General features: G+C 35.3%; 1 protein-coding gene across 1 annotated transcript; it reads left to right on the top strand.

Moving 5' to 3' along the window:
• Positions 1–971: 971 nt before the first annotated feature.
• LOC133332183 (mucin-2) lies at positions 972–22,444 on the top strand. Its single transcript, XM_061540564.1, has 7 exons — positions 972–1,012; positions 13,062–13,150; positions 15,479–15,687; positions 15,748–16,207; positions 16,272–17,074; positions 19,867–20,781; positions 21,574–22,444. Exons 2-7 carry the CDS (start codon positions 13,087–13,089, stop codon positions 22,441–22,443), a joined length of 3,321 nt encoding a protein of 1,106 aa, XP_061396548.1. The 5' UTR covers positions 972–1,012; positions 13,062–13,086; the 3' UTR covers position 22,444.
• Positions 22,445–22,489: the final 45 nt, after the last annotated feature.

The following is a 22,489-nucleotide window of genomic DNA, read 5'->3' as shown; positions in this document are numbered from 1 at the left end:
TGTTTTTGTTTAAATCGAGCATTTTTGATAATTCGTTTTTTGCTGCTGTTTTGTTTTTGTATATTTTGCGTCTCCCATCAGTTCGATGCCACTTTAGTAGTCCCGTCAGCCATGATGATGGTTGGTAGTGTAGTGTAGTACCAGACGGTTTGGCAATGAAAATAACGACCACCACCAACATCATCACCAGCATCATCGGCAGTAGTGTTCTCGCGAACAACAAAACAGAACGCGCTTTACAAAATTCATGTACTTATGTCTGTCAGTCAGCCCGTTGAATATTTTCTCGTTAAGCGTTTAGTATCTCGATGGTACGGCTAACGTGTAATATGTTGCAAAAACAACAAAGCAACAATAATACTTCTCAGAAATTGGAGGAAAAGGAGAGAATTCCTGAAATTGTGATCGATTATTAAAAAAAAAAAATATTAATCTGTTCAAATAATAAGCAAATTGTCCTCTGAACGTTAGTGAATAGGAATTCGTGGAATTTATTGTAAAATTTTCGGAACTTTATTACATCGAAGTGAATAACAATTGACAAAGCGAGCATAACGAGTACGGAGCGATTCGATATTCGAGTGAAAAATGTGATAATTTGTTTGAATAGTTCATTAATAAAATAAAATACTAAAATCGAATAGAATACATTTTTATCCATTAAATAAAAAATAAATAAAACAACAACAAAAAACATAGCATGTTTTGTCGCATAATAAATTATTTGATAATATCCAATAAAAATTCCCTCTGAGTCATTCACATAGGAAATAAATTAATAAAATAAAAATAAATTAATGAAAACGAATGAAAATAAATAAAATCTGAAAAATATATTTTTTTTCGGAAATTTTGTTATAAATGAATATTTTGTGATATCAGTTGTGTTGTTCTTCATGTCAATATTTTTCAATCCCAACTCTGTGCGTAATTTTTAAATGAAAAGTGCAAAACAAAGCCGTCAGCAACAATATGGAAATGCCGAACGTAAACGTTCCGAAAAATCCTATAAGTACGTTTTTTTCAATTTTTCATAATATTTTTCATTTAGCAAGAATTATAATTCCATCAGTTTTCCTATTGTATTTCGTGTGTAGAGCACAAAAGAATAGATCAAAAGGCAATTTATATTTTAGAATTATAATGAATGAATGCTTATTTTGTGTTTGTTGTGTTTATACCTAAGAATAGAAACGTAGAAGAGGAAACAAATATATAAAAAATAATTTATAATTACTCCCGATATTAACACATGGCCTTTTATTCGGCTGCCAAGAATAAATCAACACAAATCAAAATGTGTGCTCACATTAAGGTGGGTATAAGGAAAAAGTTCGCAAAACGATGGATTTATGTACGTCCGTCTGTGTTTTGTATTCATAAACGCAACCTTGGGTTAATGATATGTATATGAAAATTGGTACAATCAGTATTAACCTTATCAAAATTCTCAAATGTCGTTTGAACCTAATCAATTTTAATATATTTGAGTAGATTTAACCATGACCATCAGCCTGTCTTTCGGACTTCTTGGTTAAAAAGATATTTCATTTCTGTCATCGTCAAAATGACTGCCAAGAGAAAAGTAAATACCAAAATTAAGACCCTCATGTAGGGCTAATATATATATATATAGGACCTAAACCTAAAACCTAGGCGTACTTTTCAACCGAAATAACTGTAATTTGGCATTGTGGTGTTCTACTTACTTCGAATTTACTTATTTATTTAAAATGTGTTGAAATGTCAACGCATTATCCACAAGATTATGGATGACACACTCAAATGTTAATGCCCAAAAGGTTAGTAACCCAAAAAATATATATTAAAAATTATTTTTGGCCACAGTTCAATAATATTTGACAGTCTGAGATAAAGCAGGAATATTTCAAATGTCAATGCTCTTGACACACTTACAATGGAATACTGTGTATCAGTGTCTGATTAAATGGATTTGATACGCACAAAAAAAAACCCAGGCAGTCCGAACATGTTATACCATCAGCATATGAAATCCTTCAACTATGCAAATATATCCAATTTAGTGACAGATTAAGGAATAAGGAAGGAACAACATACTACCTGTGTTCCGTTGGTGGCAAATAGTCACCAATCTGGTGCAAAAATTATAATTATAAATGTTAAGAGTCCGTATAACGATACTGTACGGTATGGGGTTATAACATCTGAAACCTCAGATGTAATCAAATATGGGTACGATATTTATGTATGGAATGTTAACTACAATCGAACCTCTAACTTTTGTGAACATCAGTCAATTTTGATGGCAACTTTTCCGAAACGTTCCACCGTAGTGCGACTCCTGATGCACAAAAATTACTAATTTCAGAAAATTTTAATGGGATTTTTTCCTATGATAATAAAATCCCAACAAGTGAGCCGATATTAGTAAAATGAATCTAAGATTTTTAAGGTATAGCCTCCTATACCTTTGTCCTCTATATTATGGTATATTAATTTAGAGGATAAATTAAAAGGGGACTAAAATTGATTACCTCTGGTAATGAGGGGATGAGGAACGATAATGTACATCGATACCTTCCCTCGCACTAAATTTCCGTTCGCCTGTGTATATATATATATATATATATATAACAATTATAATGCTATTTTTTACAGCGTTCTGAATTCGATACGTATTGACGTATACGAAGTTTTGTGGAAATCGGTTTAGATTTCGATATAGCTCCCATATACAGTATCGTCCAATTTTTGGTAAATGATGCACCAAACCCGAGAATGGGTTGGTCCCCTTAAGTCAAGTTTAATGCCCGTGAAGTTTTATTGTAATCAGGTAAATCGACCAAACTCCCAGAGTATTACACATGATACCTTGTAGAAGTTGTGTGGAAATTGGTTCCGATTTGTATATAGCTCCTATGTATAGTTTCGTCGGATTTAATGTAAATGGTGCACCAAAATCCCAAGTATTGTCCGTTTGAGACAAAATCTTACACTTCGTACTGAATTATGTCCACTTTAATGTCTGTGGAGATTGTTTTGAAATCGGTTCAGATTTAGACAAATCACATATAAAGTTTGGTCCGATTTTATGTTAATGGTGCACAAAACTCCCAATATTTGTCCGATTGAGACAACATCTTGTGATATCTATGGAGTTAGGTCCAGATAGTTTTGTGGAAATCGGATTAGATTTATATATTTCCCATATATATTTTCGTTCGACGTTATGTAAATTGTGCTCCAAGCAGCCTACGTCTGTTCCATATTCACGAGATAAAATTGCCGATAGCGCACTGTGCTACAGCATACCAAATGGTATATACACTGTGCTGCAGCATTTTTAATATTTAGCGTAAAGGAAGGTATTGAGGTACAAAACTAATATATTAGATTCAAATTGAGCTTAGTCACGTTTAGGTATATCCTCATATAAATGGTATATACCACGGTTGGTCAACTAATTTCAGATTTATACATAATTCCACAAACATTATTTGGCCCGAATTTCGGTATTTTAATATTTAGCGTGAAGGAATGTATTGAGGTACAAAACTAATATAATAGATTCAAATTGAGCTTAGTCACGTTTAGGTATATCCTCATATAACTTGACCCTCTATGTTGCAGTATTTCGAGGATTTTATATACATGCTTCACCCTAATATTCGATATCAATATCGGTCCACGCTTTGTCGTTTTGAGAATTTGGCGAAGAATCTCCATTAAAAATTGCTGAATGTTTTATTTGTTGTACATGGTTTACAACAATCGATTGGTATAGTTGTCGTCATAGGTCCATATTTTGGTATGTTATCTACATTTTAATTTCAATTAACTGTTGGTCTTCCTATGGCAGGGTATCCAAGGTCCGGCCCGGTCGAAGTTAACGCTTTTTCTCACTTGTTTAGTTTTGAATCTTTCTCAAGTGGATGAATATGGCTAAATCGTCATAGAAATCCATACTTTTTAGGATGTAAATTGACAATTTCGAGTACAACCTCTATAATATTGTGGAATAAGGTTATTTGGTAGAACATGGAAACAAGTCAGTGCTATCTTCAAATGGGGGCAAATATTAATATTTTAGTTAGTAGGGAGATTTGTTACCAAATAGTAATGCAAAATACCAATCCGATTGAAAAACGAGTTCGAAAGTCAGAAAATATGAGGGTAGGGTTTTATACGGACTTCAATAGACCAATAGAAAACTAAAGGATCAAATATAGTTATATCGGGGCTGTGCCTAAATATTGAACTGATTATTTTAGGTAACAAGAATTGGTTCCTTTACATTTTATTACAATGTTTTTTTACATTTCTTCAAAACAATTGTACCGACTCAAGGTAAATATTTGACGGTATCCAAAATTATTACTACAAAAATCATGTAACACAAAATCATGTTCGATAATTTTAACGTTTCCATTTACTATTTATAAGGAGTATAATAAATTTCCTACAACGCTTACTATAACTTAATTCAAATAATTTTAATCGAAATCCCTGTGAACGACCCACGTCTAAGTAAACAACAATCAATAACGAATGGCATGGTGTTTTCAATTGAATTGATCAGCCATTAATTTATGCGAAACATTTCCGCTAAACTAATCATTTATCAACAAAAAATTGAAGAACCAATCTGAGACTATCTGCAGTAGTTTACTGTTAATTTAAATAAAAATATATATCACGTTTTAGCAGTTGTTCTATATTTTACACAAAACTAACGCAAAAGGCCATGAACTTTTCGCCTAGAAGTTTTATTGGAACAAAGCTACAACAAAAACAAAACATAACAACAAATCGTACAAAAAATGAAACCTTGTCCCACCAAACAAATATCACATTTCTTGCTAATGACTTTGCTATCACTATGGCATTTACACTGCAATGAATCTTCGAAATCCTTGAAGAAAATAGAAAAATTCTCCGCTAGCCATTTTCCGGTGAGCAAAAATAACAAACAAAAAATGTCACGAATTTTATCAATAAACATTGCTTAAAAATACACGTAACAATATTTGTACGTGATGTAGTTTTAGCATTTAAAATCATAAACATTGAAAAATGAGAGGAAGAGAGAGAGAGAGAGTGGGAGAAAATGTTTTGAAATCAAGCAGCGAGTCAGCCAGAGTAGTGGCAGTGCCAACAGTCGACGCTCTATACAATGTGGTCTAAACGTCCTAATAAGTTTTTCATTCAACGTTCAGGGTTATAACAAACCAAAAATGTGGCATTTTATTGATGGGCATTTTAATGCGACACATAATTTTCTAGCATAGTTTTTAGCTGGGAAGCGCGTTCGTGCTGTGATATGGTATGCTGACCAGTTGCGTTTATTGTCTATTAAAAATATTTGTAAGCATTCTAAAGATACACTCGAAAAAAAAATATTGACAAGCATTCAAAGATTTTAAATTTATATTTTATTTATATTTTTCTTAGAGAAGAACAATTGATCTTCCATAATAAGACCTCATAATTTTCAAAAAGAAGGCCAAATGGTTTTCTATAAGACAACCACATAATCTTCTAAGAATGACTCATAATGTTCTATAAGAAGACCTAATAATCTTCTAGAGAAAACATGCAAGACTTCTAGAGAAGTTATCATAGTCTACTATAAGAAGATCACATGGTCTTATATAGGGTCACCTCATAGTCTTCTATAAGAACACCTCATAGTCTTATATAAGAGGTGAGGTCTTGTCTAGTCTCATAGTTTTCTAGACAAGACCTCAAAGTCTTCTATGAAAGACTTCATTATCTTCTAAGGAAGACTTAATTGTCTTCTATATAAGACTTGACCTTCTATAAGAAGACCTTCAGGACCTTCAATTAGAAGACCTCTTGGTCTTTTTTTTGGGAAGATTTTATGGCCTTCTATATGAGAAGACCTCATTGTCTTCTGTATGAGACGACCTCATTGTCTTCTGTATGAGAAGTCCTCATTGTCTTCTGTATGAGAAGACCTCATTGTCTTCTGTATGGAAAGACCACATTGTCTTCTGTATGAGAATAACTCATGGTCTTCTATAAGAAAAACCCATGTTCTTCTCTAAAATGACCCCGTGACCTTTTATAAGAATGCCTAGTGGTCTTGTTTTCTAAAAATATCTGATGTTCTTCTAAAAAATACCTGATGATCTTTTATAACAAAACCTGATATTATTCGATAATAAGACCTTATTGTCTTCTATAGAAATTCTAATGGTCTTCTATAAGAAAACTTGATGTTCTTCCCTAAGAAATCTTGATGAACTTCTATGAGAAGACCTGGAGGTCTTCGCTGAGAAGACCTTATGTTCTATTATATGATCTAAGCGAAGATCTTTAGGTACTCTCAAATAGAATACCCAGGTTCTATATTAGATAACCTCAAGGTATTCTTTAGGATAAGATTTCGTGGACTTCATTAAGGGTTCTTAATTTTTTTTTTTTTGATTTAATTCGAATGTACACTAATTCAAGAATGTCCCTACAAAATTTCAAGTGAAAATCTCAAGAACTCTTGAAGATATATCCAATTTATTGTGTCAGCATCAAGTGACGGCTAAAGGGCTTCACAAACTTTAAACGCGTTTTTCTCTTTTGCGAATGGCGGGCACGATAACTCAAAAACTAATAACCCAATCGATTCCAAATTTTTACACGTTTCTCTGTGAGTGTATAGCTATCGTATGATCTTCCTTATTTTTTAACTTGGTTTTTGGTCAAAAATCGTCGATTTTCGAAAAATATGTTTTCAAAGGTCCACCATTTTGTTAATTTTATAGCGAAGTCAATAATCCTAGTTCATACAAGAGACAGATATGTGCTCTTTCTAACACCGTTGGAATTTTCGGATTCCGATGTTCCAGTGGGGAGTTATCATGCCCGCCATCAAAAATAAAGACTTTTCTTTAATTACAAAAAACAACAACAAAACAATAACAAAAAAATTTTGAAAATTATTTGTCTCTTTTAAATCTTCAATTATATATGTGCTAAGTTACAATCCTTAACAACATTGATATTGATTTACCAGCCCATTGAAAATATGAAAAAATTACAATCGAGAATGGGGGTGTTCCCTTAAGAGAAGATCGTATAGTCTTTTTTAGGAAAACAATTATAAGAAGATCTCTTGACCTTCAATGTGGAGCCCTCATGGTTTTCTATGATAAAATTTCATTGTCTTCTGTGAGAGTATATCTCCCGTCTTTAAGACCCCATTGTATTTTATGTGAGAAGATTCATTGGGTCATCTGTATGAAGACCTAATGGTCTTCTATATGAGTACCTAATGGTATTCTATATAAATACCTAATGGTCTTCTATAAGAGGACCAAATAGTCTTCTCTATGGAGACTTAGTGGCTTCTATATGAAGATATATAGTCTTCTATATGAAGACTATATGATATTCTATATGAAGATCTTATGGCATTCTTCTATATGAAGATCTTAATATCTTCTATATGAAGATCTTAGTATCTTCTATATGAAGATCTTAATATCTTCTATTTAATGACCCCCTTATATTTTATATGAGAAGATCTCATGGTTTTCTAAATACGAAGACCTCAAGATTTTCTTAATGAGTAGACCTCATGGTCTTCTTTATTCTTCTAAGAGATTATAGAAGACCAAGAGTTCGTTTCATAGATTACCATGAAGCAATGAGATGAACTTGTGGTCTTCTAAGAATTCACCTTCTAGTCTTTTATGAAAAAATGTCCTTATTTTTTATAGGGAGACCTAATGACTCATGGTCTTTTAAGAGAAGATCTAGGAAACGAACTTGGTCCCCTATGAATAAACCTCCTAGACTTCTATGAAAAGATCTCCTTACCTTCTATAGGGATATCGCATGCTCTTTTAAGAGAAGAACACAGGATATGTATACAACGTGGTTTCAGAAAACAAACCTTTTCTCCTGTATTATGAACGTTATATTCTACTGGGGAAAGGAGGCTGGGAAAAGTATAAACTCAAAACATATATGCAGAAAAATTTTAGATATAGGTCTGAGTTTTCACATAAGTCATTTTATGATTTATATTAAGCCTAAGTTTTTATCCGAAAAGTCTTAAAAATTGCCCCTCTTGGTTGTAAAAGAATGGAAACGACTTTGCTGAAGTTTTCAATAAAGGATATTATTTAAATATAGCCTCTATATAAAATCCATTATTTTTATTTTTTTATGGTTTTTGGCACAATTTCTCAACAATGTGGCAGTAGTTTGACATTCTAGGTACTTGCAGAGATCCATGTTTTGCTGTATTCCCCATATAAAGGGCCTGCCCCATTTTCGATATTGTGATGGCCTTCGAGGCATATACGGGCCATAGTGTCTGTAATTTGACATTCCGTTTTCGTCGTGATATATAAACATCTTTGTAGGAAATTGTCTATAAATATCCATGTTTTGACATATCTCGGCAACGAAATTTATCTATTTGCATATTCCTAGTGCCAATTCGAGAAGGTGGAAAACCTTCCTGAAGAACTTTTTCATTATATTTGGAATCGGCACGGCTGAAGTTTACAATATTTTTAAGTGTTCTATTTATGCGTGTCATCAGACAAATTTATTTGAGTGTACACAATATGATTCTATACATTTCTATTCCACACATGTATACAATGAGAAAATAGTTTTGGTCATTAAAATTATGTCGGCATTTCTTTTAATTTTTCATTATTTCTCCGGTTTTTTTGTGTGTGTGTGCTTCCGTTTTTTCGAAAGTTGTTGTTTATTTTTCTTCACACCTGCAGAATGTCTTAATAAATGTTGTTTAATTTTTCATTATCGACAATAATTATGCTATATACATGTATATTGAAAATTTTTTGTTTATTTTTTTAAATATCAATTATGTAGCTTTTTATGATTATTAGGAACACTAAAAATGGTGTATGTGTGCTGAATATACGCTAAATATATCTTGTATGTGAAACGAACCAAAAAATTTACCTATTTTTAATTCATTTTATTAATATAAGATATTAATCCTAATTGGTATGGGTAATGTTTATTATTCAATCATATTTTTCTGCGCTTGCCATTGTGATGAATACGTTTTATTAATTGAAGGTAAATAAAGTATACGCTCCCTGTAGAGATTTTTAACGACATTGACTTGGTAAACATGTGTGTGTGTGTGTGGGTAAATGGGGGTTTATTGCTTTTTGTTGTTCTTTGTGGTAAAAATTGATACAAAATGGTTTGTTGTGTATAATGCAATAAATTACATGGTGTGTAATTAATTATAATTTTTAAGCGCCAACTGTGTAAAGCAAATTGTTTCTATAACCCCAGCTGTTTTTACAGAAAAAATATTTATTGTTTTACATACAAAAATAACAGAAAATTATAGGTGATGATATCTTTGCTTACATTAGAAGGACGTTATTATATGAATATAGTGATAGATTTATTGCTTGTTGCATGACGATGGGTCAACGATTTGGGAATTTTTGGAAGCGAACTATTTCAAGGTGAACGAATGAAAACAAGCACATATTCATGCACTGTTAACAAATTGTAGCACATATTATTGTTTATATCAGAAAAGAGGGCTACATTTAAAGCTCCGTTTTGTTCGATTACACTCGTGGGTGGAAGTATTCGAAATTTACGAGAGTTCCAATAGGTTTACTTCCTACAATTTTGTTTATGTAGAAGTGTTCCCGAGTACTCCTTGTTTAAAAATTAGAGCGGATGTCAAAATTTTCCAATCAGGAGTGAGAGGCTTCCATATTCAACTTCCAGACCGCATTTTCAGACTTCTTTATCATACAGGCTTTATCCATGGCGGCAAAGCCTTTTTTGCTCAATTCCCTCTACATTATTGGCAACAAAATCTTCTTTTGATTGGTAATCTTTGTCCACAGGCTCCAACTTCCTGGACGATTTACCAGGATTTATAACTGCAATCTTCATGACCGGTACCTCTATAATTAACAGCCTTTGCATACAAACCCAACCATAAAAAGAACGATGGGGTGGCTGATGCGGAGAAACGCATCAACCACCCCATCGTTTTTTTTCCACGGCCAACTCGACTGGAGCTATTTCCTGTGTCAATGGAATATTACTGTGAACAAATGGAATAATACTTACTTGCCGATCCTTTTTGTTATTTGCAACCATTCGTATGGCCAACTGATCACGTTCTGCCTCTGCTGATCGACGGTTCTTCTCCGAAAGATCCAGTTTTTTCAAAAGATTCATTTTCCCTTCTTCCCAGGATTTTTCTGTTGCCTGGGCATTCTCTGCAGCCGCAACCAATTCACCTTTAAGCTTGAGATCTTGAAAGTACAATTCAATGTATGTATCTCTTGCCTTTTTATAACTTGCCTGTGCCCTTTCTTTAAGGCAACCATTGGCGTCTTCCGATCTTTTAAGAGCAACTTCTAGCTCTTTATACCTTGCCCGTAACTCCGCCACGTCACGGACTAAAGACAACTTTGCATAGAGTTGTCTTTTGTTAAATTCATCCCATATAAGGGTACACCTCAATTTTCGGGATTCTGGGGTTCTTGAGCGCGTTTTTCAATCGAATTTGCTGAAATATAGTACATTGAGTTCTTATTAGATACCAAATTTCTGCACAAAATATTATAAATATAAGTCCACTTTTTATGGTAGCCCCCAAAGAACGGTACCCCTCAATTTTCGATATTTCGGGGTTGCTGGGCTCGCTTTTCAACCAAATTTGGTATAACTGGTTCTTATTGGGTACCAATATTCTCCACTAAAAATTATAAATATAGTTCGACTTTTTCTGATAGCCTTCATATAACGGTACCCTTTTCGACATTTTGGTATTCTTAAGTGTGTTTTTTAACCAAATTCGCTGAAATTTAGTACAATGGGTTCATATTATGTTCCAATAGTTTCGCGTTTTGATGTTGTCTCCATATATCTGTATCCCACCATAGAGCGGGGACATTCTGTACACGAAATTGTCTGTTTATACCCTACATAGTGTTGAATTCTAAGACGATTTAGTCGATCTAGCAATCTGTTGTAATCATTTTTCCTTAAAAAGAAGTAGAACGTTAGGTTTAAGAATGAATGATATATAAAACACCCTACCGATTTAAATTTGACCGCGAAGGAAGATATTGGTATACAAAACTAAAATATTACCTTGAACTTGAGCTATATCGGTCCTTAATTCGACATAACCCCTAATATAATGAAAAGATTAGGGAAGAAGAAGTAAAAACGTAGTGAGTTCGAACAGTGCTAAATTGGTATACTCTTCACCGTATGGTCCTTTATTCGGTAGGAGCCTTTCTATGGTAATTTATATATCTGAGAAAACTAGCTACAAAACGTTATCGTTTTATTAAATAATTCAAAAATGCCGGAATATCAAAGTCACATCGATGTGCAAAATGCATATAAAATCTCTAAAATATCACGAATGGACATATATTGAAATTTTTCAACAAACAATTTTTCACCTTCAAAATTTCAGAGTGCAAATTATAGCCTCTTCGGAAAAATATTCGGACAATAATTTTTGCAAATATATTGTTCACCCTCTACGAACCCATAATACGAATTTTTAGCCAGTTTAATGGCTAAAATATTGAAAATGTGCAGAAAACATTCAAAATAACATAAACACGGGCCTATACAGAAAACTTTCTGCAAATATGGTTTTTACCCTGCGGTATCCCAGAATACCACATAACGCCCACGACGATGGTAAATCTCGCCTAAAGGTTTCAAAATACCGAACCTGGAGTGGATATGGTTGTTATACCAAACCTTTACCCATATATCCCATTTGCAATGCCAAACATCCAAGAAATAGTAAGACAACCGAGGTGGGTATTCCAAAAACTTTCTGGATTCCTAAAAATTGACCCCAGAGTATTTTTGTCCTCTGATAATAATTATGTACAAATTTTCAGTATGGATAATTTAGCTAGGACCTTCAGCATACCAATAAATGTGCAAATACCTTTATGTGGCGGTAATGAAATTGACCATCTAACCCCCTATATACTTATTTATTGCTTTATCCAAGATGTTTTACTCTTCAAATTATAAAAAACGATTGAAAACATTTTAAAATTGGAAACTATTAAAAATTAATTTATCTAATCCTAATTTATGAGAGTAGCTAACACTTGACACCTGCAAAACTAAATTTTCCATAACCAAAGGCGGCTGTCATAATGGAATGTTAATTCATAATAATGAATAGACATACCTATGTATATACGTGTGTGTATGCTTCTCTTTATATATTTTGTTCTTAGCATTAAATTTATGTCATAGCATTTTTTTTTAAGTGGGGACCAACCATTTCCCTCCAAAAGAACACCATAAAAATCTAATGGCAATTTCATATCGAATAAAATGAGAAATACGCACAATTTCGTCCACACCTCTGTCATATCATTTCGACATATATATTTTTTTTAAATATTTTAAAATGGATTTGCTTGGAAATTAATTTATTTATTTTTTGTGGTTTTTTGTAAACAAAAAGCAAAAATAAGAAAAACTTCTAGCATTTCCTTATTAAAAAACACACGGGGCTTTCGTTGTCGGTGTGTCAGATGAACGTTTGAACAAAAAATAAAAAAATAAACTAATTTTCCTTCCAAGCATTAAAAAAATCGACGACGAAGACGAGACGAAAATTCACAACCTTTTTAATTTATTGGAATTGCTGAAAGAGCAACAAAAGATTTAGGAAAATAAAAAATAGCTACAATCAGAGCACGGTGACGTGACTTTGTATGGGAAGAAACCAAAGAAACAAAAAACTGTTTTGTTTTTTTGTATATTGATCAGTACGTTTAGCAAATTAGTTTATTTACAACACTCCTGCCACAAAGAAGGAACACGATTTTGTAGTTTTCTTTACGAGTTTCATTTTTAATTTGCAAAATATTATTGATTTAAGTGTTTCGATTAATAGACCATGTTGTCATATAATAGGCCATGGAATCAGTGTAAATGGAGAAGGCAAATGAAATATAACTTTTTTTTAATTTTTTGCTTGTAACTTATTTATGTTTTTTGTATTTACAATAATTGTTTGATTTTCTTATTTACAGATTGGATCGAAAGTCATCACGTGGCATGGTCTATGAGAATGAAGAACTAAGATTACGTACCATCAATATTAATGCTGAAGTTGAAAGAGGTAAGTCCATATTTTGTTTTAATATCCAAAAGATTCCCGTTTTTGGCACGTTTTCTAATTATTATTTTCTTTGAACTAACTTCATAACTTCATATAACAACAGCGAAATAAACTCCACTGCTATTTAAGTGGAAAATTCGGAAAGTATCATAATATTTCGGGGTAATGTCTTAATGTGAATCGATACAGATCATTTTCGAAACTGACGTCTCTGTTTTGAATACAGGGTTGCCCATATTCGACGGACCCGTGTTTTTTTTTTCAAATCAAAGAAAAAAAATAAAAATTTGGCGGTTGGCAATGTTAATCATTAAATTTGTTCCAAGTAGATTTGTTTACATCAATTTTTGAATATGTTATCTCTCAAATGGCCGCCTCTGGCGTTGATGACGTATTGTGGCCTTTTTGCTGCATTTTTCATCGTTTCTGCCAACATTTCGGCCGGAATAGCAGCTATTTCTTCACGAATGTTTTCCTTGAGCTCTTCTACGGTCCTTGGCTTGTTAAGGTAAACCTTTGACTTCAAATATCCCCACAAGAAGAAGTCAGGCGGCGTCGAATCGGGCGAACGCGGTGGTCAGTCCAAATCACCACATTTCGACATCAAACCGCCCGGAAACAAATTCTTCTTCAGAAAATCGATTGTTATGCGACTTGTGTGCGGTGAAGCGCCGTCTTGTTGAAACCAGAACTGCCTCATACGCTTTCGACGAATAATTGGCATCACAAAATTGGTCATCATGTCGCGATAACGCTCCCGAATGATGGTAACAGCATGGCCATTTTCAATTTGGAAGAAAAACGGCCCAATGACCGTTTTCGCACTAACGCCGCACCAAATTTTGACGGCAATTTTGCTTATTTACGGTCCCATTTAATGTAAAATGGGCTTCATCGGACACGATAATTTTGTTCCAAAATTGCTCATCATCTTCGGCCATTTCGATGATTCATTCATTCCAATCGACGAGGCTTGTCCGAAGGCAACATTCTTTGCGTCAATTGAATTTTGTACGTGAACAAATACAAATCAATGCAAATAATCCGTTGTAAAGTGGACCGAGCTATGCCCAACTGCTAAGAACGGCGTTTTGATCAGTAAGGAAAGTGTAAAGTCGGGCTGGTTACCTTATATCTATATCTCGTTCGGATTTCAAGCAAATTCTGGCCGATCGCCTTAGTCAATCGAACTTTTATATGGCCTCTTCGGATACAATTTGCTTAAAACCATCATATCATTCGAAAATTGTTCGTATAAACGCTTAATGGTGTTCTCAGAAGGCGCACTTCTCACATTTTTTAATGTTTTAAAAGCACGTTGAGTTTTCACAATTGACTTCTTCTGTTGAATGTAAGTTTTAACTATTTCAGAGCGCCCGCGTGGCGTGTATTGGTTCATGGTAAAAATCTGCTTGAACTGACGCTTCAAACGCGGTATATCATTAAGCGATGTGACATATCTGTCAAAAGTTATGACGTTGCCAGATGGGTCCGTCGAATATGGGCAACTCTGTACTGATCCTATATGGGGGCTATATCTAAATCTGAACCGATTTCTACAAAACTTCGTATACATAAATATGAACCTATTTCAATACGGTATGCAAAATTTTGTATTAATCCGACAAATATTGGCAGTTTGACGCATTATTTAGATAAAATCGGACGAAAATATATATGGGAGCTACATCTAAATCTGAACTAATTTTCACGAAACTTAGCACACATCATTCTAGACTTAATTCAGTTCGGTGTTCCAAATTTTGTGCAAATCGAAAGATATATAGGGACTGTGCTTCTACATTTACATTAAATCGGACGTAATTATATATGAGAGCTATATCTAAATCTGAACCGATTTTTCTCCAATTTCAATGGAGTTTGTCATTGTGCCAATAAATAAGTTTGTGAAACGGATTTGGCCCAAAAAAACGGTTGGAAAACTCGCATAAACACCCAAAATATCGAATATTTTTGGGGGAAACTCTTATATGGAAGTTATGCCTATATAGCCCATATTCAAACTCTGCCTGCAGACAAATTTTTAGCTATCTATCGCAATTCGTTTAGAGACTAGAGTGATTAAATTTTTAATTTTTTATCAATACTAGCTAGAAGAAGGCCTGGATGCCAGAGCCCCTCGATAGGATTTTTTTCACAATAAATGTAAAAAAGAATAATGATATCCTGTATAAACGTTTATTCTATGTTGCAAAATTGAACTTATTGCAAAAGAAAATAGTAATTCCGGTCCGGTCTTGCGATCATTCCTCGTCCTTCAAGTATATACTGAACTTCATTAATCTTCATATTGTTTATATATTTCAGGACAATCGGATATCAAACGTTTACGCAAAGAAAATGATCACTTACGGCGAGAAATCTGGTCGCTGCGTGATGAATATGATCGGCTTAACAAGAGGTTTAAGAGTAAATTTATTGAGGCAGAACAGGCGGCACGATGCAGTCAGGGCGGCTGTTCGTGTCAGTGCAATGAGGGCGGGTGTGATTTGGCACACTCGAAATGTAATAGTGAGGTAAGAATAATAACAGCACAAAATATTTATTTTATTTATTAATTGGTTGTAACATTTAAGGATTCCGATTCCTGTGATTCCTGCTGTTGCCAAGAAACCGAAGAGATCGTCTGCAACGATGAATGTTGCAGTGAAAAGAAAATTATGGCAGCGAACGATGCCGCCGAAGATCCCTCACCTACGGATAGTACAAAATTAGCGGTTATTGATGGTATGTCATCCACACCGCCACCACCACAATCTGCTATGCCAAGCATTCTAACGGGTATCGATCATTTGTCCGTAGTATCGGAAGAAACCCTTAGCAATAGTGATGTGGCAAATGTCAATCCAGGACATTTGTTGGGCTATACACCGAGTATAAGTGGTTCTCAGACAACATTGCCTAGTTTAGTGGGCCCACTTACACCGTTGACACCCATTGAATTGGTGGCCAATGAGTTGAATGATATACAGGCGAAGGTACCGCCACTGTCGTATTTCGAAAATGTTTTACAACAACATATGAATACCAATTTAAGTGAGTTAACAACATTTTTATTATGTTCATATAATATTTAAATATTTTTCTATCTTTTCTATAGCCAGCAGTTCGGGAACATCTTCCTCAAAAAGTGGCAAAACTGTAATACGCCACACCAATGGCTGGGACTATAACTTAGAATCGCCATTTTTACAAAAACATTACCCCGCGAATTCGGTATCACCTCTGCTGCAAAAACGTTCAACGGCACAAACACTGACCACATTTGTACCTACAACCACTGTAACACCACCACCTCCTCCCCCATCAGTCCAGCCATCAACTCTGACAACAGAAAATGGGAAATCGGTTATATCGACAACTATCGTCAATAGTTCCAGCGAGATTCCAGTTATCGAAACAGTTCCCATAACCACAATGTCAGTCAATGGTCCATGTGGCGGTGTTCAAACTGTGCCAACTGGCAACACCACAAATTCAAGTGGCTGCCTGAATAGCAACCAAAACAACATAGCCGCCAGCATCGATGGCAGTGAGCAACCGGCAAAACATTTCTTTGCACCCATCAAACCTAAATTAAAATTGAACACCGCCTTGGCTAATCAAAGGCGTCAGCCACCTCCACCACCACCGCCGGCTGTTGTAACGGCACCAATACCACCCACAGTGCCAGTGCCCAGCATGGCCCCGTTAAACAAAGCCCCCTCATTTACAAATGGTGTCATGGGATGCAGCAGCAGTACCAGCATCACGACCAGCAGCAACAGTCAGCAACTGAAATGTGAACCACCTGACATTTACGTGACCAATGGTCTGGCAACTCCCTACAAACATCCACTGAAACCAAGTGTACAACCACCACCGGTACCGCAGCGTATTACATCTATGGCCACATCAGCACAAGTAAGTTTGTCACCGCCACGACAAAGGCGTAAATCAAGGCAATGTCAATCTAATCTACAAGTACAAGAACAACAACATCATCATCAGCAGCACCACCACCACTACCATCACCAGCATTTACACCAACACATACCTCAGTATCAGCATCAGCTTCATGGTTGGCAAAACCATGAGGCCAATGCTAATAATGAAGTTTGTGTTGTTGGTCCTGCAACAGCAACCACAACAACTACTAACCAAACTGCTTTCGCTTCTACTGACATCAGTGATGGCATCGCCACCGCCACATCCACCTCCACGTTCTGTTTATTTGCTCCGGCAAGTTTGCGAACAACGCTTACAAATGCTCTTTTAGCTACTAACATTTTATGCAATTCATTAAAAGTAACAATAGCCGCCTCTGACTCAGCATCACCAACAAAAAGAACAATGCCAACAGATTCGAATAGCTACTCCGCCGCCTGTTCCTCCACCACCTCGAATTGTTTGACAGCCGAACCTGTTACATGCCTGCCAGCCGCATTGGCCTCTTTTAGATTTATAAATCCAAATATTAGCGTGATCAAACCCAATGGCCCCGTTTATGCAATCGCACAAAATGTTTGTCATAACTTAATAATTGCTCCCGCTGTTCGGCAACCTTTGATGTCGTCCATTGTTAAATGTTGTCCGTCAACAATTACAACACCCAAAAAGCTGATGTCACCGACAGCAACACGAACATCGTCCATCGAATCATTGGCAGTAGCAACAGTCAAGCCAACAACAATAAAGGTAACATCGTCAGCAACGGCAACAACAGCATCATCGTTACCAGCATGTGTTGTTGTTCCGCCCCGTGTATCGTGCTGTGCATCTGTTAGCACTCTTTCAAAATCAACAGATTCCACACGGATAACCACATCAGTGAATTGCTTTGTTGTGGACTCTGTGTGCCAGGTGAGGTTTACAAATATGCGTGCCAGTCAGGACAGCATACATATTGTTGATACAACCATATATTCAAAATTGTACGCCATGTAATTTATTGGCTACAGAAATATCAACAATTGGAAATTAAATTATATTATTGTTTTTTTTTTACGACAATGGAATATATTAAACCTTGCGAGAATAGGGGATCTTCCAATTAATTTCTACAGACAGGATGATCCATAGGTATTATAAAATTATCTTTTAGGGTTAATTGATATATGTTATGTTCTTCTATAGGTGGAAGACATTTTAAAGATCGGCGATATATAGAAACCCTTTCACATGGTCTTCCATAGGACTAAATTCTGACAAAGGGGTTTCCGTAGACAGAATACATGAAAAAGTTACTCCAGTGACCTGAAGCCGACAATTTTAAATTATTATACAAGCAAAATACCGTTAATAAGTCTACAGACCCTATTTCCTCTAAAGTCCTTCCTTGAACTGTTAGAATACTATCAGCAGGTCTCCCATAAACAGAAGAACACCTACATATATTTTACACACAGAAAAATCGGTTCAGATTTAGATATAGCTCCCACATATAGTTTCGCCCGATTTTAGGTAAATGGTATGCCAAAGTCCCTATATATCTACCGATTTGCATGAAATTTGGTATAGCATACTGGATTGAGTCTAGAATGATGTGTGTAAAATTTCTTGAAAATCGGTCCATATTTGGATATAGCTCCCATATACAGTTTCGCCCGATTTTATGTAAAAGGTGCACCAAAGTCCCTGAAAATCATACGATTTGCACGAATTTTGGCATAGCGTACTGAATTATGTATAGAATCACGTGTGTTAAGTCTCGTGAAAATCGGTTCAGATTTAGATATAGCTCCCATATATAGTTTCGCCCGATTTTAGGTAAATTGTATGCCAAAGTCCCTATAAATCTTCCGATTTGCATGAAATTTGGCATAGCGTACTGAATTAAGTCTAGAATAACATGTGCAAAGTCTCGTGAAAATCGGTTCAGATTTATATATAGCTCCCATATATATATATATAGCTCGCCCGATTTTAGGTAAATGGTATGCCAAAGTTCCTATATATCCTTCGATTTCCATGAAATTTGGCATAGTGTACTGAATTAAGCCTAAAATGATGTGTGTTAAATTTAATGAAAATCGGTTCATATTTGGATATAGCTCCCATATATATTTTCGCCCGATTTAATGTAAATGGTTCACCAAAGTCCCTATATATCCTTCGATTTCCATGAAATTTGGTATAGCGCACTGAATTGAGTCTAGAGTGATATGTGTAAAATTTCTTGAAAATCGGTTCAGATTTAGATATATCTCCCATATATATGTTCGCCCGATATAATGTTAATGATATACCAAAGTCCCTACATATCAAAAATTGGCATAGCATACTGCATTGAGTCTAGAATGATGTGTGTAAAATTTTTTGAAAATCGGTTCAGATTTAGATATAGCTCTCATATATATGAGAGCTATATCTATATATATCCCGATAAAATGTAAATGGTTCACCAAAGTCCCTATATATCTTTTGGTTTAAGAATTGATTTCGTATGTTGAAATCCTATTTTTTTCGAATTTTGTCAAGGTTTATGGATATGACCTATAAAAACCATAACGATTCGTTTTCGAGGAGTACGTTATTAACATAAATGCTATCATTACTTGCATGTAATTCCTTAATAAATTAATTAGCTTCTAAAAAGAAATGACACATTTTCTTAAATTTAACCCCACAATAATATCATTTGCACATAACCACTTTTAATTTCTTCATAGTCTTTATAGCTAATATTATTACAAATTCCGCAATTATCCTTCCAGACTGATTCAGCAAATTTGGAATCAATACTTAATGACATTGAAGCTATTTCCGAAGACATTTTAGCAATACAATTGGAAAAAACAAAATCTCGAGATCATTTAGAAACGAGGTCAACAGAAAATGTTTCACGCAGCAGATGTGCCGATATGCAGCAAGGCAATAAAAATTCCAAACCTTATAGATCGGAAATGAATTTATTATTATCATATGATGGTGATAATCCAACCATAAGACCAGCTGTACCCAATTCCAATAGTACTACAACGGAAAATGGCGCCGAGAATGCAACAAGAAGAACTAGATCTTTAGAGAGAGATCATACAGATAGTCCATCACCACGTATACCTGATCCGATGCAACCATTTCCAGATAATCGTAAATATATAGGATTTGAACATTTAAATAATGCTGCAATTGGAGGACCACCACCACCACCAACAACGTTGGCAATCTCAACGGCAACAGTTAGCACATCCCTAACACCGCGGCTGGCTGTAACGGGGACCCAAACATCACCGACAATAACCACCCCCATGGGACACAGGTCACATTTACCCTTATCACCGTTGGTGACAAATGTTAACATACCAATGCAAAATGCGGGAGTAAAGCCAGCACCACCAGCCAGACAATATCCTACACCACTAAACATAAAATGTGCTGGCATTCAGAGAAGTTCATCGGTTTCCTATAAATCAAATGCAATGAATTCCCCAACTAGTGGTTCACCCATTCTAAGTGGTGTTCATCCGAATAAAAGTCAATTATTTTCAGCAATAGCAAATGCTGCTGCTGCCCGCAGAGCTCAATTTCGATCTCAACCGACACATATGACTAGATCATTGGATACCGATTGTCTATTGGAGAGTCCTAACGAGGGAGCAGATGCAATTAGTAATGTGGAAGAAAAGGAGGTAAGTGAACAAATAGTTTTTTATTAGAAATTATAAAATCGAAGAACTAGACATATAAGCGTTGATTTTGTAAAGAAAATTATTGAAGGATTAATAAACTCATAGGCGTGATTTTTTTTTTTCAAATAATTTCGAAGGATAACAGATTCATAACTGTGGATTTTCTACAAAGTTTTTCGAACATTGATTTGTTTGAAGAATATTTTCGGAGAACTATCAGACCTATAAGAGTAGATATTTTGAAGACTATTTTCGAACAAGTATATACTTCACAAAATCCACGCATATAGGTCAATGCTTGAATTTTTTGAATTATATTTTCAAAGAAATATCAGACCTATAAGCGTGGTTTTTAACGAATAATTTCCCAAAATTAGCAATCCCATAAGTGTGGATTTGTTTTCAGATTATTTAAGGAGATTTAACATACCCATAAACGTGGACTTTTATTCGAATGAATAGCAAACCCATAAGCGTGTATTCCCAAGGAGCGATTTTCTAAAAATATTTTTCTCAAGGGCCGTGAATTTTTATACCCTCTACCATAAGGTGGAGTGTATATTAAGTTTGTCATTCCGTTTGCAACATATTTTCCCAGGGACCATAGACGTGGATTTTTACATAATATTTTTTTTTTTTATAACCATAGCCGTAAATTGAATCAAAATAATTTTTCCCTTTAAAAAATAAAATTCAAAAAAAAATATTCAGAAACTAAAGAAAACAATTTTTTTTAAATGCTACGTGCCTAAAATATTATTTATAAATGCCATATTTTTCATCATTTTTCAGATAACTGAAACAACCAAACGAAAACCACGTCGTGTATCGATTGTATGTGCTGACACACCGGCTGATACACCTGCCACACCTGGTGATAAGCCCACACCAACTGTCCGTACCATACAGACGCAAAATTCATCGACGACATCAACATCAGGCAGCTGTTCCGATTTGCCCACTGTTATGCCAAATCCTGCCTTAAGAAATTTCAAACAAACCAGCCATAGTACACCAAATTCACCACATTCCTCTCGTAAACATGAGGGCTCACCGTTTAGTACGTCAACCCAACCGCCCACAATTTCAATAACACCAACGAGTCCCTTGCACCAGCAACATGGCCGGTCGAGTTCTACGCATGGTAATGGATCGCCACATCATCATCAGCATTCGCACAGCAATAGTTATCCAAATGCGGTGGCAACAATGCAATGCCATCCACAACAACTGCGAAAAAATAGTCAAGATACCATAAAGGCAAGTGCCGCTGAAATTGCATGCGCCGCTGCCAATGTGGTGCGTTCGAAATGTTCGCGACGTCACTCCGAGGGTACGGTTTCACATTCGAATCAGCGCAGCAGTGGCACAAGCGGAGGCACTAATGGCGGCCATCATCATGGCCATCATAATCATCATCACCACCAGCATAGTTCATCAATTGTTAGCAATACCAACCCGCATCACAGTCGTCATTCGCATCAGGACAGCAATCATGAGACGGTGGCCTCATGTTCGGATCGTAATTCAAACAGTTTAGCCTCCTCGCGTGAATCATCGGCCAGCTTCAGTATGCGCTCCACCAGGCGGAAGCTGTCGGTTAGTTCCAATACGGGTGGCAAAATACCTTGGTGTGGTTGCTGGGGCAACGGATGTTTGTGAAAACTGTTGTACATGTTGGTCATGGCAAGGCATGGCGTGGTAATGA

Source organism: Musca vetustissima, unplaced genomic scaffold (genome assembly GCF_032173495.1).
Source record: "Musca vetustissima isolate MV318-11 ecotype Yass unplaced genomic scaffold, APGP_CSIRO_Mvet_v1 utg21067, whole genome shotgun sequence".
Lineage (NCBI taxonomy): Eukaryota > Metazoa > Arthropoda > Insecta > Diptera > Muscidae > Musca > Musca vetustissima.
Note: the sequence above shows the minus strand (reverse complement) of the source record. Positions and strands in the feature narration are given on the sequence as shown.